The 18,897-nt window shown below is 44.2% G+C and overlaps 1 protein-coding gene across 1 annotated transcript in view; it reads right to left on the bottom strand.

Moving 5' to 3' along the window:
- Nucleotides 1-11,656, bottom strand: part of LOC142246566 (guanylate-binding protein 3-like) — a 38,521-nt gene extending 26,865 nt beyond the window's left edge. The window contains exons 1-3 of the mRNA XM_075319633.1: nucleotides 11,482-11,656; nucleotides 11,261-11,388; nucleotides 10,904-11,013 (exon numbers count right to left, since the gene is read on the bottom strand). Coding sequence (XP_075175748.1) covers nucleotides 10,904-11,013; nucleotides 11,261-11,388; nucleotides 11,482-11,656 — 413 coding nt within the window. The remainder of the gene's footprint in view (nucleotides 1-10,903; nucleotides 11,014-11,260; nucleotides 11,389-11,481) is intronic.
- Between the last annotated feature and the right edge of the window lie 7,241 nt (nucleotides 11,657-18,897).

Below are 18,897 nucleotides of genomic sequence, written 5' to 3'. Positions count from 1 at the left end.
CCCAGCAACTCCCTTAGCACCTGGAGAACAAGTCCTCAAGAAGAAGCGGAAGACGCATAAGTTGGATGATCAGTGGGAAAACGAGCCCTACACCATTATCCCCTCCAACTTTGACAATAGTAAGGTATGCCTCATAAGCAAAGATGAAGGCAAGACCTGTCAAGCAATTTCCCGAGACCGCCTGAAAGCGTGCCCTGAACGGTGCCGAATCCAAAGAGAAATGGAAGGAGTACAAGGAAGTCCCCAAAGTCAAGAGAAAGAAGGGGAGATGATTCAAACCATCCTTGGGAAGTTCCCCAAAACTTGGACCCGAATCAACAATGCCATAGTGGTACCAGTTTTGGCGTTTCCGCAGTTGGTCGAGCCAGAAACAGAAAAGGTTCCGGATCCACCTAAAGAATCGTCCGCTCCAGCACGAGATGACACGCCAGCAGTGGAACAGGAGGATCAACCCCCTGTCAGTGGTGAACCTGTCATACCCTTGGCGACTCCTGGACCACAAAGGCAACCATCACGCTTACCTATTGGGGTTAGGCCCACCTGTAGTGCTGAGATAGAAGACGTACCACGTAGTCAGGGGCAAACACCAGAGCTACGTAGGTCCCAGCGCAGCACTCGGGGACAACCCCCTCTAAGGTATAGGGAGTCTACTGTATAAAGTAAAGAGTACTTATTAGAGTGTAAATAGTTATGCAAAATGTCTGTCATGTTGTGCACAAAATGTTTTCTTTTTCTTTGATTGCGAAAATGGACAATTGGGCCACTGGACTATGGGTGGCCAACACCTAAATTGTTCATAGTTAGCACCAGTGTGCTCAAACACCCCTGAAGAAAAACCCGTCCGGCGTGCATAGAGTGGGGTCATCAATGCTCTGACGCACGCCCAGAGCCTACGTTGGGGGTTTGATCGCGGCGGGTCCCCCATGGAGCAGTGTAATGGACACCCGGCAGGGAGCCACACTGGACTCTTATAGAAATGTTTAAGATTGTAACGTTAAAGAGAATGTGCCTCCCATATTGGGATGAAATGTATGACATGTTATGTTTTGTTTCTACAGTCCGGGAGTACTGAATTTAACTAAGGGGGAGTGTGGCGCCCTAGGACCTGGTCGCCACAACGGCATTGCCCTCCTGAGGGTTAATGCTGAGCCTGGAGGTAATGGGGAAATCTACTGGCCAGTAAGTTAACATCCACCGCAGTTTCTCCCTCAGGCCAGTAGGGGGAGCTCTGAACCTGAAGTTTCAGGGAGCTTCCTTAAGCCTGACCTGGGGGAGGAGTTAGTTAGTCTGTAGGGAGCAGCAGAAGTGAACAGACACAGAGTGAGCTGTCCTGTGAATCTGGGGCCTAGAGCTGGAGCAGTTTGGCCCAGAGAAGCAGGAGTAGCTGAGAGGCAGCAGAGAGACTCGGACATCGGAGTCTGTGGTTGCCAGGGTATAAAATCCGTCCCTGGTAGCCGAATCCGAAGGGCAGGGGAGCTGCAAGCCCCTGGCCCAGACACATCCAAGGTACAGCTGCAGCATCAGGGCCCGGTGTGGACCCCAGCGGAGAAGCACCAGAGAGTGGGCCTGCGCAGCCACCTACAGAGGGAAGGGACGTGCCATTGGTCCCAGCAGCGAAGAGGGCCATTGCTGGATTCAGAGAAGCAGGGTCCTATCATCACCAAGAAAGGTACAGGAGTAGGCCTCATACTCAGCTGGCCAGAAAGATCACCCCAAGTACTTCCAGGCCGACCGGATCCCCATCACCACCTGTAACGGTCTCCCAGGACTGGACTGTTCCCAGAGTAAAAGAGGAAAAGGTAAAGAGACTGTTGTTTGTGCCTGGTTCTTTCCTCGCCTGTCGGCCCTGCACCGTGTTAGTCACACAGCACCATAGACTTTCACAAGCACCAACTGTGCCCCGGGCATTGCTCCACCTGTGGGGAGCAGTACCATCATAGCTGCCATAATATCATCCCGGAGGCCTCACACAGCAGCGGCGGCTTATTAGCCGCATACCACAGGTGGCGTCACGAACACAACCATTAACAAGCAAGCCACATATTCTACTGACACCCACCAGGGCCACGGAGCCGGGCCCAGCCACCACTGACTACCACCGGACTAGTCCAGCCCGGCACCGGGTGTCCCATAGGCCTGGGGTGGGCGAGTCACTGACCCTTGGGATCTACGGGCCCTGGCGGATGACCTATCCTCCTCGGTGGGTGTTTTTCTGCTTTTGGGACTTTGGGTGGGACAGGACGTATAATCCTGCCCTCAATTGGTCAATTAGCTAGGCTGTTGGTTCCGGTCCTGGCTTCAGGGTCCAAGTACACCCTCTGTGCACGGTTTCCAGTTCGGTTCTCCGGTCTCGGTACCGGCGGGCTCCAACCCTGCCCCGGTCCACCTCGGATCTCCCGCAGCCGTCTTCCTGTCTCAAGTCAGACACAGACCACCGTCTGCCACCTAGCCAATACGCCGGGGCTCCAACCCCGACGCCTTTCTGCTGCTACTTCCACTTGACAGTCTGACACTGTCACAGGCTTCAACTCCTCTTCTCTTCCCTTGAACTCCAAACTCAAAACTCAAAACTAAAAACTGACTCTTTTCCCGCCCCGGGTTCTCTAGACCGCTAGGTGGGCGTTCTCCATCCGCCTGGTCCCGCTCACTGATGTGCCTTTCCTACACTTGGGGGGTGACTAGGATTTGATTGGCTTTGGTGTAACCCTTTGTGGGAAGATGTTATGCGGGGTCCTATTCTGTGTCCGACACTTGGCGGTGCCGGGGCGTCACACTATCCAAAGAGTCAACTGCAATAAATATTTACACTAGGTGACACCTTAGAGCAGACCTGGGCAAGGGGCGGCCCGCGGGCCACATCCGGCCCGCCTACTCTCTGTGACCGGCCCACCTGGCTCAGGGCGTCCTTGCTGGCCGGTCAGTGATGAGAGCAATCTGACCTGTTGTCCGGAGCTCCAGGCTCCGGGAGGCGCGTGGTCAGATTGCCCTCATCAGTGCCCGGGCAAATGCCGGGGCCCTGGAGAGCCGGGGGGGCTCACTCGGCCTCGTCAGTTCTGGTGCCCCTTGGCCGGGGCCCACTCGCCTTAGTTCTGCTGTCCCCGGGCTGAGTTCCGGGGACCGCAGTCCTCGGCAGGAATCTGCGGCGCCGTCCCTTTAAGGAGCAAAGACTTCCTGGTTAAACTTAATCTGTGGGCGGAGCTACCGGCCGGCGTCCTGCTCATCCCACAGATGAGAGTTGCAGTGCCAGCCAGCGACCCCCAGCACAGTGCTTCTTTCCGGCTCTGTGTGGGCCCCCTCTCCACCGTGGCCTGAGCGGTATGTGCCCTCCCCACCCCCCGATTTATGGGCCCTGGTGAGCTGTATGGGCTCTTCTCCCCCCCTAGGTGTATGCCCTGCCCCCCCCTCTCCCCGGTGCCGTATGTGCTGGGCCCCAGAGCCGCGTGTGTGTCTGTCTGTATGTATATATGTGGCAGAGCTATGTGTGTATGTATGTATATATGTAGCAGATCTATGTGTGTATGTATGTAGCAGAGCTATGTGTGTATGTAGCAGAGTAATGTGTATGTATGTATATATGTAGCAGTGCTATGTGTGTATGTAGCAGTACTATGTGTGTATGTATGTAGCAGAGCTATGTGTGTCTGTATGTAGCAGAGCTATGTGTGTCTGTATGTAGCAGTGCTATGTGTGTATGTAGCAGTGCTATGTGTGTATGTATGTAGCAGAGCTATGTATGTAGCAGAGCTATGTGTGTATGTATGTAGCAGAGCTATGTGTGTATGTATGTAACAGAGCTATGTATGTATGTAGCAGAGCTATGTGTGTCTGTAGCATAGCTATGTGTGTCTGTAGCAGAGCTATGTGTGTCTGTATGTATGCAGCAGAGCTGTGTGTGTCTGTAGGCATGTATAATGTGTATCTATGTATGTCAGTGTATATGGCTGTATAGATGTGTCCGTTCTATATGTATTTTTGTGAGTTTGTCTTTAAATATGTATGTGTACGTATGTGTGTCTGCGTGTTGATGGGGCCCACTGGGACTCTTCCACCCGGGGCCCACAAAAACCTGGAGCCGGCCCTGACCCTCATCACACGCTGCGTGTCGGGCAGGAAACAGAGGACAGATCCTGAAGCTCCGCACAGTGTAGGCAGCGGAACGCAGGAATCTCTCCTCTGTTCCTTGCCCGACACTTTTCTCTGTGACACACGCGCGCCCTGATATCGTCAGTACGGCGCGCGTGTGTCATTTGAAAAGTTCCCGCCCGGCAGGAGAAGCTGCAGAGGCGGGGGCCGTATGGAGAGAGGCAGCGGCGGGGGCTCCTAGGAATACAGCGTCGGCGCAGCCTGGCCATGTGAAGGAGAAGCAGCTCAGCGGGGGGCTCGTACGGAGGTGTCTGAGGACGGGAACGATAAGAAGAGAGGTGAGTGGTTACTAGTAACCTGCAGGGACAATGGGGGCGGGCAGGCGGGAGGCTGGGGGAGAGGGGTAACTTTTGACAAATATTTGGGGTGTAGTGGTTTAGTATATGGGAATGTAGTTTTACAGGTGTGGTATATGGGGGGGTGTAGTGGTGTAGTTTTATAGGTGTGTAGTGGTGTAGTATAATACAGATGTATATAGGAGTGTAGTATATTACTACACCCCTATATACACCTGTATTATACTACACCACTACACCCCTATATACACCTGTATTATACTACACCCCTATATACACACCTGTATTATACTACACCCCTATATACACCTGTATTATACTACACCACTACACCCCTATATACACCTGTATTATACAGGTGTATATAGGGGTGTAGTATAATACAGGTGTATATAGGGGTGTAGTGGTGTAGTATATTACAGGTGTATATAAGGGTGTAGTGGTGTAGTATATTACAGGTGTATATAGGGGTGTAGTATATTACAGGTGTATATAAGGGTGTAGTGGTGTAGTATATTACAGGTGTATATGGGGTGTAGTGGTGTAGTATATTACAGGTGTAGTGGTGTAGTATAATACAGGTGTTTATAGGGGTGTAGTATAATACAGGTGTAGTATATAGGAGTGTAGTATGAATACAAGTGTAGTATATAGGGGTGTAGTGATGTAGTATAATACAAGTGTAGTATATAGGGGTGTAGTGATGTAGTATAATACAAGTGTAGTATATAGGGGTGTAGTGATGTAGTGTAATACAAGTGTAGTATATAGGGGTGTAGTGATGTAGTGTAATACAAGTGTAGTATATAGGGGTGTAGTGATGTAGTATAATACAAGTGTAGTATATAGGGGTGTAGTGATGTAGTATAATACAAGTGTAGTATATAGGGGTGTAGTGATGTAGTATAATACAAGTGTAGTATATAGGGGTGTAGTGATGTAGTATAATACAAGTGTAGTATATAGGGGTGTAGTGATGTAGTGTAATACAAGTGTAGTATATAGGGGTGTAGTGATGTAGTATAATACAAGTGTAGTATATAGGGGTGTAGTGATGTAGTATAATACAAGTGTAGTATATAGGGGTGTAGTGATGTAGTGTAATACAAGTGTAGTATATAGGGGTGTAGTGATGTAGTGTAATACAAGTGTAGTATATAGGGGTGTAGTGATGTAGTGTAATACAAGTGTAGTATATAGGGGTGTAGTGATGTAGTGTAATACAAGTGTAGTATATAGGGGTGTAGTGATGTAGTGTAATACAAGTGTAGTATATAGGGGTGTAGTGATGTAGTGTAATACAAGTGTAGTATATAGGGGTGTAGTGATGTAGTATAATACAAGTGTAGTATATAGGGGTGTAGTGATGTAGTGTAATACAAGTGTAGTATATAGGGGTGTAGTGATGTAGTGTAATACAAGTGTAGTATATAGGGGTGTAGTGATGTAGTGTAATACAAGTGTAGTATATAGGGGTGTAGTGATGTAGTATAATACAAGTGTAGTATATAGGGGTGTAGTGATGTAGTATAATACAAGTGTAGTATATAGGGGTGTAGTGATGTAGTATAATACAAGTGTAGTATATAGGGGTGTAGTGATGTAGTATAATACAAGTGTAGTATATAGGGGTGTAGTGATGTAGTATAATACAAGTGTAGTATATAGGGGTGTAGTGATGTAGTATAATACAAGTGTAGTATATAGGGGTGTAGTGATGTAGTGTAATACAAGTGTAGTATATAGGGGTGTAGTGATGTAGTATAATACAAGTGTAGTATATAGGGGTGTAGTGATGTAGTATAATACAAGTGTAGTATATAGGGGTGTAGTGATGTAGTGTAATACAAGTGTAGTATATAGGGGTGTAGTGATGTAGTGTAATACAAGTGTAGTATATAGGGGTGTAGTGATGTAGTGTAATACAAGTGTAGTATATAGGGGTGTAGTGATGTAGTGTAATACAAGTGTAGTATATAGGGGTGTAGTGATGTAGTGTAATACAAGTGTAGTATATAGGGGTGTAGTGATGTAGTGTAATACAAGTGTAGTATATAGGGGTGTAGTGATGTAGTGTAATACAAGTGTAGTATATAGGGGTGTAGTGATGTAGTGTAATACAAGTGTAGTATATAGGGGTGTAGTGATGTAGTGTAATACAAGTGTAGTATATAGGGGTGTAGTGATGTAGTATAATACAAGTGTAGTGTATAGGGGTGTAGTGATGTAGTATAATACAAGTGTAGTATATAGGGGTGTAGTGATGTAGTGTAATACAAGTGTAGTATATAGGGGTGTAGTGATGTAGTGTAATACAAGTGTAGTATATAGGGGTGTAGTGATGTAGTGTAATACAAGTGTAGTATATAGGGGTGTAGTGATGTAGTGTAATACAAGTGTAGTATATAGGGGTGTAGTGATGTAGTATAATACAAGTGTAGTATATAGGGGTGTAGTGATGTAGTATAATACAAGTGTAGTATATAGGGGTGTAGTGATGTAGTATAATACAAGTGTAGTATATAGGGGTGTAGTGATGTAGGTTATCACAGGTGTAGTATATAGTGATGTGCTGCAGTTTATTACAGGTGTAGTATATAGTGATGTAGCATATTACAGGTGTATATAGGGGTGTAGTGATGTAGTGTAATACAAGTGTAGTATATAGGGGTGTAGTGATGTAGTATAATACAAGTGTAGTATATAGGGGTGTAGTGATGTAGTATAATACAAGTGTAGTATATAGGGGTGTAGTGATGTAGTATAATACAAGTGTAGTATATAGGGGTGTAGTGATGTAGTATAATACAAGTGTAGTATATAGGGGTGTAGTGATGTAGGTTATCACAGGTGTAGTATATAGTGATGTGCTGCAGTTTATTACAGGTGTAGTATATAGTGATGTAGCATATTACAGGTGTATATAGGGGTGTAGTGATGTAATATATAGTGGTATAGTATATATATAGAGGTGTAGTTTATTACAGGTGTAGTGTATACTGATGTATATTACAGGTGTAGTATGTGGCGGGTGTAGTGATGTAGTATATGGGGATTGTGTGTGTATGTATACATTGTGTGTATGTGTATATATATATTATACACGCACAGTATATATGCGTGTTTGTGTGTGTGTATATATATATATATAATACATATATATATGTATGTATGTAGAACCGAGTTAATTATATTAGTCCGGCCCTCTAAAACCATCCCAATTTCTCATGCGGCCCCATGGGAAAATTAATTGCCCACCACTGCCTTAGAGTGAGGCTGGTTTCACACTACGTCTTTTTAACATCCGTTGAAAACGTTTTTTTAACGGAAGTACGGATCCTGCTTTTACAGCAAATAACGTATGCAAACGCATCTGTTATTTTGCAGGATCCTGCACTGGATGTTTAGGGGCGGGCATTGGAGTCATGTGATCGGGAGTGAGGGGAACTAGACTGGGAGGAGGCTTCTGACAGCTGCAGACGCTGGTAACCAAGGTAAACATCGGCCTTGGATACCCGATATTTATGTTGGTTAGGAGTGTCTGCAGCTGCTAGGAGCAGGGAGAGAGAGAGAGAGAGAGAGAGAGAGAGAGAGAGAGAGAGAGAGAGAGAGAACGAACTCTGGGCATGCTCAGTCCAAAAGCAGGATCCTGTCTATCAGCATGCAGCGTTCACCTGCGTTTGCGTGCGTTATAGTCAGGATCCAGCAATTTGCAGTATTTGGACGGAGCTCAAAAACGCTACATGTTGCGTTTTTGAAACATGTTAAAATAACGCAAAAGGACGGATCCTGCGTCTAACGGACGCAAACGCACGCAAACGCAGGTGGACGCGAGTCCATTGAAAAAGCATTGACATGAAAACGGATTTGCACAGGATCCGTACTTCCGTTAAAAAAACGTTTTCAACGGATGTTAAAAAGACGTAGTGTGAAACCAGCCTGACCCAGGACTGGTATCATCAGTAATTCATTGGATCCATTGAAATTGAGCAATATGAGATTGAGGCACTCTAGATTGTCACTCATTAAATTCACTAGCAAAGGAGGAGATGCAAAATAACACACAGCTCACCGGCTGAATGTCTACAATCCAGGGATTACAGGTCACATATAAAGGATAAAGCATCATACTCCATTATTCCAAGCATAACATGTCCCCAGAAACATCCCTAGAAAGAGGCATGAATCATATCAGATGACTATAGATAGGTGGGTGAGAAAAAGGAATACACCCATTGAGTACTTTATGATTTGTTGGTAGCACCTCCAGGCCTACTGTCGAGCCATGGATGTCATCAAAGAATGACAATTGATATGTCAGCAACGCTCAGTTGTGTCTTTGACCTCGCCCTTCTCCCAACGCGTTTCCCCCCATTTGTGCCTGGGGTTCATCAGGGGATCAAAGCTGACAACAGGGGAGAAAGTCACATCCCCGTCGTCCTTTCCAAACAGATCAAGAAATATATACCCGGTATCAATACACTGTGGGGTATAGCCAAAATCTCTAGCTGCAGGGCTGGAACTCCTTAGTAGTACTCCTCACAGAAATACACCCAGCAGAGAAGGCAGGAGTAAGGGGAGTATAATAGCCCCACCCGGGATGTGACAGGACAGAGACAATGAGCAAATGAGAACACCTGATAACCACAAACCAAAAGGAGGAAAAGCACAAAGGTAAAAAAAACATCACTTTTGGGACAGAGATTGACCAGGCTGTGGTTCAACAGGGAAGGAAACTGACCACACAGCACAAGGTCACCAGATCGAGCCCTGAACCTGAGGCATGACAAATACTTTCTTTGACCACCAAGTTAAGTGCCGCTATATTTCGCTCAACCATCAACCTCCATTTTACAATATTAGGGGAAACCACCAAAATCTGTGCAAAAATACTGTATTCACCTGCAAAGCTGTGTGCCACTATACCATGTGTAACCACCAACCTTTGAACCACAATACTAGGTTTAACCACAAGGCTTCGTGCCACTTTACAATTTGCAACAGTCAAACTCTGTGCAACAATATCAAATAAAACTGTCTAGGCCGGTGCCACAAAACTATGTGCAATGACCAAGCTCAGTGCCATAAAATCATGTCCAACCACCAAGCTCTGTGTCATAATATGTCCAACCACCAAGCTCTGTGCCGTAGTATCATGCCCAGCCACCAAGCTCTGTGCCATAAAATCATGTCCAACCACCAAGCTCAGTGCCATAATATCATGTCCAACCACCAAGCTCAGTACCATAATATCATGTCCAGCCACCAAGCTCTGTGCCATAAAATCATGTCCAACCACCAAGCTCAGTGCCATAATATCATGTCCAGCCACCAAGCTCTGTGCCATAAAATCATGTCCAACCACCAAGCTCTGTGCCATAAAATCATGTCCAACCACCAAGCTCAGTGTCATAATATCATGTCCAACCACCAAGCTCAGTGCCATAATATCATGTCCAAGCACCAAGCTCAGTGCCATAATATCATGTCCAACCACCAAGCTCAGTGCCATAATATCATGTCCAACCACCAAGCTCAGTGCCATAATATAATGTCCAACCACCAAGCTCAGTGCCATAATATCATGTCCAACCACCAAGCTCAGTGCCATAAAATCATGTCCAACCACCAAGCTCAGTGCCATAATATCATGTCCAACCACCAAGCTCAGTGCCATAATATCATGTTCAACCACCAAGCTCAGTGCCATAATATCATGTCCAACCACCAAGCTCAGTGCCATAATATAATGTCCAACCACCAAGCTCAGTGCCATAATATCATGTTCAACCACCAAGCTCAGTGCCATAAAATCATGTCCAACCACCAAGCTCAGTGCCATAATATCATGTTCAACCACCAAGCTCAGTGCCATAATATCATGTCCAACCACCAAGCTCAGTGCCATAATACCATGTCCAACCACCAAGCTCTGTGCCATAATATCATGTCCCACTGCCAAGAACTGTGCCATAATATCATGTCCAACAGCCAAGCTCAGTGCCATAATATCATGTCCAACAGCCAAGCTCAGTGCCATAATATCATGTCCAACAGCCAAGCTCTGTACCATAGTATCATGTCCAACCACCAGGCTGTGTGCCACAATATCATATCCAACTGCCAAGCTCTGTAGTATAGTATCATGTCCAACCACCAAGCTGTGTGCCACAATATTATATCCAACTGATAAGCTCTGTGCCACAATACTAAGTACAATTGCCAAGTATGCTCCTATTGACAAACTTTACCCGTGACGCTCACTGCCTTCAGTTAGTCAAGTTTTCTTTAAGTCCAAACCTGCCGTGTCTCGCCTCAGTCATTACATGGGTTTCGTGATTACTGTCAAAGGCCACTCACTCAGTAAAAATCTTAAACTGGAGGCATTAAATCAAGAAAATGTTTCAACACTTAGAGAAATTGAAAAAAAATATCTCTAGCTTTTCTTTGTCCATTAAGGATACTGTAGTTTCTCGATGGCATCTTCTTCAATGACGCCTTTGCTGTTGTAGACCAGAGCGCTGCTCAGCAGGACGGCCAGGCAGAAGATCCGCAAGTCGTTAATCTTGTCTCCCTGTCACATCAGAATATTATCAAAATGGGGTTATATTAAGCACAACTTTAGAAACCTCCTTCCGAGAAATCAAGAAGGCCTTTGGATATTTTGCAGGCATCTACTGTAATCATGTGTCAGATGTGTACGCCGTGCACCATAAGGGATAGGCAAATCCTGTCTCACCGCACAAGAACACAAGGTGGTCCATTACGACCAGGGCACTGTAATGAGATGGAGACACAGTAACTTCATGCTATTGACTGACCTTCTCCACATCTCCCAGACCCTCGGTGTCCAGCAGGACCAGAGTGTGACCTTCCTTAGTGGGATGAGGGAGACATCGCATCCAGATGCCCTTGGTCTGAGCTTGTACAGTGGATCCTAAATCGAAACCTACAAGGCCAACAGATACAGTCAGAGATGAGATTGCCACACTTCATTGTGATATTAACTCTGCTACATATGTATTAACCCAACCTGGCTCACCTTTCTGAGATCCGGCCAGCTTATTCATCAGGTAGGACTTCCCTGTCCGATACAGCCCCACAATGGCCACCACCACCACCGGCTGCGATATCCCGGATAAGATGTCTGTGGCTTTGACATTAATCTGAAATTTCCCATCTGCCGTATTTTCAATGAGACAAACTGGAAGATCCATCTATGAAAGTAACGTGAGGAGAAAAGAGCTACAAGACTGAAGTGGTACTGTGCAGTGTATATACAGATACTGAGGATTACACCCAATATGCAGGAGAGGTGAAGTGGTACTGGGCAGTGTACACTCTCTGACAGAAGTTCTGTCGCTTATCCATGTCATGTAAATAAAAGCTTATAACCTGACTTTAAATTCATCCATTGGTTTCATAAATTACTCTTTTGAAAGCTGAAACCCTCCCAAATTTGGTTTAGGTTATGAAAATAAAGCTGCTGCAAAGCTGAAATATTGATCATTTCATGAACACCGAAAGGTCAGATTTTGGCAAGACAAAAGTTTTGTCGCCTTGCCATATAATGCACCCAATCCTAGTTTACATCCTCACCTGTGCTCACTAAATGATCGGTTAATTAGTGGGTGTGTATAAAAAGAAACCCAGCACCCCAGACCTTCAGTTGAACTGCAACTTGACCTGTGACAACATGCCAAAAAGCCACCCTGCGACCAAAGCCTTGATTATGGAGAGTTTGAAGAGCAGAGCCACTGCAGAGGTGGCTGGCATCTTTAATGCATCTCAGCATCAAGTACAAAGAATTAAAAAAAGATTTGAAGAGACTGGAGATGTTTTTGACAAGCCCAGGTCCGGCAGACTCCGCAAGACAACTGCTCAGGAGGAACGTTTGTTGGTTAGAAAATCCAAAGCCAGCCCCTCTTCCACTGCAGCAGAGCTCCAACAGGCCTGGTCACCTCAAGTCCCTGTGTCAATTAGAACAGTTTGTAGGATTCTGTCTTGAAATGGCCTCCATGGTCGAATCAGTGCCCAGAAGCCAGCACTAAACAAAAGGCAATTAAAAGTCCCACAGCTGCTAAACAGATGGACGCTGGAAAAGTGGCAGAAGGTGGATTTCTCTGATGAATCTTCAGTTGAATTACACCACAGCCGCCACAAATACTGCAGGAGATCTACTGGAGCCCATATGGATCCAGGAAACAGGTAAGTTTGGTGGTGGAAAGATCATGATCTGGGGTTACATTCAGTATAGGGGGGTGTGCAGGACATTTGCAAGAAGGAAGGCAATATCAATAGCCTAAAATATCAAGAAGTATTAGCTACCTCTTACATTCCCAATCATAAAAGGGGTCACATTCTGCAGCAGGAGGGTCTCCATCTCATACATCCATCTCTACAACAAAGGTCCTCCTGGCAAAGAAGATCAAGGACTGGCCAGCCCAGTCACCAGACATGGACATCATTGAGCATGTTTGGGGTAGGATGAAAGAGGAAGCTTGGAAGACAAAACCAAAGACTGTAGATGAGCTCTGGGAGGCATGTAAGATGCATTCTCTGCTATTCCTGATCACTTCATCAATAAATTGTATGAATGATTGCTGAGCCGCATGGATGCAGTCCTTCAAGCTCATGGAAGTCACACAAAATATTAAATATGGCTCTAATAGCACCACAACTTCATTCACCAATGTTATGCAACATATCTTTGTATTCGAAGTTAATATTTGTGTGAATTTCACATTACTTTTTGTGGGCGACAAAAGTTTTGTCTTGCCAAAATCTGACCTTTCTGTGTTCATTAAATGATCAATATTTCAGATTTGCAGCAACTTTATTTTCATAACCTAAACCAAATTTGGGAGGGTTTCAGCTTTCAAAAGAGTAATTTATAAAACCAATGGATGAATTTAAAGTCAGGTTATAAGCTTTTATTTACATAACATGGAGAAGCGACAGAACTTCTGTCAGGGACTGTATACATATATGTATATGTACAATATAACAAATGGAGAAAAAGACATGGATCGCACATCCCAAAAATACATTGATCTAAAAGCCACTAGGCAAAAATTTAAATAGAACGTGAGGTTCTTAGTTACCATTCTGATCAGACTGTATTAAGCCACTGCCACGTCACGGCGAACCTCTAGAGTGGGTCCCTATTCTAAGCCTTTGTGGTGCGGCACTGTGCACCAACCACTGCTGCAGCGACAAAGCACCAGCAGGGCAGGCGACCCGGTGCCTCACAGCACCCATGCTGCAAGGCAAAGCCCCCAAGGCTCCAGGCCGCACTGCCCCACTGTCACGACACCACCACAATAGCGGCCACCGCACAGCACCAACACACAGTGAGAGGAGCTGCGCACTCACCTCCCACTGGCTCCCATAAGTAAACTGGGAGCAAAAAAGGCTGACCCCTCTTGCAGTCTCCTGCTGATTAAAAACACCTGTGCCAAATGGGGGGAGTGCAGATTTTTGCTTGGATCTGAGGATTACACCCAGTATACAGGACAGGAGAAGTGGTACTGTGCAGTGTATATATACAGAATAATACAGATACTGAGGATTACACCCAGTATACAGGACAGGAGAAGTGGTACTGTGCAGTGTATATATACAGAATAATACAGATACTGAGGATTACACCCAGTATACAGGACAGGAGAAGTGGTACTGTGCAGTGTATATATACAGAATAATACACATACTGAGGATTACACCCAGTATACAGGACAGGAGAAGTGGTACTGTGCAGTGTATATATACAGAATAATACAGATACTGAGGATTACACCCAGTATACAGGACAGGAGAAGAGGTACTGTGCAGTGTATATATACAGAATAATACAGACACTGAGGATTACACCCAGTATACAGGACAGGAGAAGTGGTACTATGCAGTGTATATATACAGAATAATACAGATACTGAGGATTACACCCAGTATACAGGACAGGAGAAGTGGTACTGTGCAGTGTATATATACAGAATAATACAGATACTGAGGATTACACCCAGTATACAGGACAGGAGAAGTGGTACTGTGCAGTGTATATATACAGAATAATACAGATACTGAGGATTACACCCAGTATACAGGACAGGAGAAGTGGTACTGTGCAGTGTATATATACAGAATAATACACATACTGAGGATTACACCCAGTATACAGGACAGGAGAAGTGGTACTGTGCAGTGTATATATACAGAATAATACAGATACTGAGGATTACACCCAGTATACAGGACAGGAGAAGAGGTACTGTGCAGTGTATATATACAGAATAATACAGACACTGAGGATTACACCCAGTATACAGGACAGGAGAAGTGGTACTATGCAGTGTATATATACAGAATAATACAGATACTGAGGATTACACCCAGTATACAGGACAGGAGAAGTGGTACTGTGCAGTGTATATATACAGAATAATACAGATACTGAGGATTACACCCAGTATACAGGACAGGAGAAGTGGTACTGTGCAGTGTATATATACAGAATAATACAGACACTGAGGATTACACCCAGTATACAGGACAGCAGAAGTGGTACTGTGCAGTGTATACATACAGAATAATACACATACTGAGGATTACACCCAGTATACAGGACAGGAGAAGTGGTACTGTGCAGTGTATATATACAGAATAATACAGGTACTGAGGATTACACCCAGTATAAAGGACAAGAGAAGTGGTACTGTGCAGTGTATATATACAGAATAATACAGATACTGAGGATTACACCCAGTATACAGGACAGGAGAAGTGGCACTGTGCAGTGTATATATACAGAGTAATACAGATACTGAGGATTACACCCAGTATACAGGACAGGAGAAGTGACTGTGCAGTGTATATATACAGAATAATACAGGTACTGAGGATTACACCCAGTATACAGGACAGGAGGAGTGGTACTGTGCAGTGTATATACAGAATAATACAGATACTGAGGATTACACCCAGTATACAGGACAGGAGAAGTGGTACTGTGCAGTGTATATATACAGAATAATACAGATACTGAGGATTACACCCAGTATACAGGACAGGAGAAGTGGTACTGTGCAGTGTATATATACAGAATAATACAGACACTGAGGATTACACCCAGTATACAGGACAGGAGAAGTGGTACTGTGCAGTGTATATATACAGAATAATACAGGTACTGAGGATTACACCCAGTATACAGGACAGGAGAAGTGGTACTGTGCAGTGTATATATACAGAATAATACAGACACTGAGGATTACACCCAGTATACAGGACAGGAGAAGTGGTACTGTGCAGTGTATATATACATGACAGGAGAAGTGGTACTGTGCAGTGTATATATACAGAATAATACAGGTACTGAGGATTACACCCAGTATACAGGACAGGAGAAGTGGTACTGTGCAGTGTATATACAGAATAATACAGATACTGAGGATTACACCCAGTATACAGGACAGGAGAAGTGGTACTGTGCAGTGTATATATACAGAATAATACAGATACTGAGGATTACACCCAGTATACAGGACAGGAGAAGTGGTACTGTGCAGTGTATATATACAGAATAATACAGATACTGAGGATTACACCCAGTATACAGGACAGGAGAAGTGGTACTGTGCAGTGTATATATATACAGAATAATACAGATACTGAGGATTACACCCAGTATACAGGACAGGAGAAGTGGTACTGTGCAGTGTATATATACAGAATAATACACATACTGAGGATTACACCCAGTATACAGGACAGGAGAAGTGGTACTGTGCAGTGTATATATACAGAATAATACAGATACTGAGGATTACACCCAGTATACAGGACAGGAGAAGTGGTACTGTGCAGTGTATATATACAGAATAATACACATACTGAGGATTACACCCAGTATACAGGACAGGAGAAGTGGTACTGTGCAGTGTATACATACAGAATAATACAGACACTGAGGATTACACCCAGTATACAGGACAGGAGAAGTGGTACTGTGCAGTGTATATATACAGAATAATACACATACTGAGGATTACACTCAGTATACAGGACAGGAGAAGTGGTACTGTGCAGTGTATATATACAGAATAATACAGGTACTGAGGATTACACCCAGTATACAGGACAGGAGGAGTGGTACTGTGCAGTGTATATATACAGAATAATACAGATACTGAGGATTACACCCAGTATACAGGACAGGAGAAGTGGTACTGTGCAGTGTATATATACAGAATAATACAGATACTGAGGATTACACCCAGTATACAGGACAGGAGAAGTGGTACTGTGCAGTGTATATATACAGAATAATACAGGTACTGAGGATTACACCCAGTATACAGGACAGGAGAAGTGGTACTGTGCAGTGTATATATACAGAATAATACAGATCCTGAGGATTACACCCAGTATACAGGACAGGAGAAGTGGTACTGTGCAGTGTATATATACAGAATAATACAGGTACTGAGGATTACACCCAGTATACAGGACAGGAGAAGTGGTACTGTGCAGTGTATATATACAGAATAATACAGATACTGAGGATTACACCCAGTATACAGGACAGGAGAAGTGGTACTGTGCAGTGTATATATACAGAATAATACAGACGCTGAGGATTACACCCAGTATACAGGACAGGAGAAGTGGTACTGTGCAGTGTATATATACAGAATAATACAGATACTGAGGATTACACCCAGTATACAGGACAGGAGAAGAGGTACTGTGCAGTGTATATATACAGAATAATACAGACACTGAGGATTACACCCAGTATACAGGACAGGAGAAGTGGTACTGTGCAGTGTATATATACAGCATAATACAGATACTGAGGATTACACCCAGTATACAGGACAGGAGAAGTGGCACTGTGCAGTGTATATATACAGAATAATACAGACACTGAGGATTACACCCAGTATACAGGACAGGAGAAGTGGTACTGTGCAGTGTATATATACAGAATAATACAGATACTGAGGATTACACCCAGTATACAGGACAGGAGAAGTGGCACTGTGCAGTGTATATATGCAGTATAATACAGATACTGAGGATTACATCCAGTATACAGGACAGGAGAAGTGGCACTGTGCAGTGTATATATACAGAATAATACAGACACTGAGGATTACACCCAGTATACAGGACAGGAGAAGTGGTACTGTGCAGTGTATATATACAGAATAATACAGATACTGAGGATTACACCCAGTATACAGGACAGGAGAAGTGGTACTGTGCAGTGTATATATACAGAATAACACAGAGACTGAGGATTACACCCAGTATACAGGACAGGAGAAGTGGTACTGTGCAGTGTATATATACAGAATAATACAGATACCGAGGATTACACCCAGTATACAGGACAGGAGAAGTGGTACTGTGCAGTGTATATATACAGCATAATACAGATACTGAGGATTACACCCAGTATACAGGACAGGAGAAGTGGCACTGTGCAGTGTATATATACAGAATAATACAGACACTGAGGATTACACCCAGTATACAGGACAGGAGAAGTGGTACTGTGCAGTGTATATATACAGAATAATACAGATACTGAGGATTACACCCAGTATACAGGACAGGAGAAGTGGCACTGTGCAGTGTATATATGCAGTATAATACAGATACTGAGGATTACATCCAGTATACAGGACAGGAGAAGTGGCACTGTGCAGTGTATATATACAGAATAATACAGACACTGAGGATTACACCCAGTATACAGGACAGGAGAAGTGGTACTGTGCAGTGTATATATACAGAAAAATACAGAGACTGAGGATTACACCCAGTATACAGGACAGGAGAAGTGGTACTGTGCAGTGTATATACAGAATAATACAGGTACTGAGGATTACACCCAGTATACAGGACAGGAGAAGTGGTACTGTGCAGTGTATATATACAGCATAATACAGATACTGAGGATTACACCCAGTATACAGGACAGGAGAAGTGGTACTGTGCAGTGTATATATACAGAATAATACAGACACTGAGGATTACACCCAGTATACAGGACAGGAGAAGTGGTACTGTGCAGTGTATATATACAGAATAATACAGATACTGAGGATTACACCCAGTATACAGGACAGGAGAAGTGGTACTGTGCAGTGTATATATACAGAATAATACAGAGACTGAGGATTACACCCAGTATACAGGACAGGAGAAGTGGTACTGTGCAGTGTATATATACAGAAAAATACAGGTACTGAGGATTACACCCAGTATACAGGACAGGAGAAGTGGTACTGTGCAGTGTATATATACAGAATAATACAGTATACATGTCAGAATAAATGATATTGTATCAGTTACGTACCGTGAGACTCCTTTGTCAGGCTGTTTCTTTTGGGCTGGTTTTCAGTATCTTCAGTTCTTTCACTTTCAGTTTTGGTCAGAAGGAGCGGAG

This window comes from Anomaloglossus baeobatrachus, chromosome 7 (genome assembly GCF_048569485.1).
Source record: "Anomaloglossus baeobatrachus isolate aAnoBae1 chromosome 7, aAnoBae1.hap1, whole genome shotgun sequence".
Taxonomy (NCBI): domain Eukaryota; kingdom Metazoa; phylum Chordata; class Amphibia; order Anura; family Aromobatidae; genus Anomaloglossus; species Anomaloglossus baeobatrachus.
Note: the sequence above shows the minus strand (reverse complement) of the source record. Positions and strands in the feature narration are given on the sequence as shown.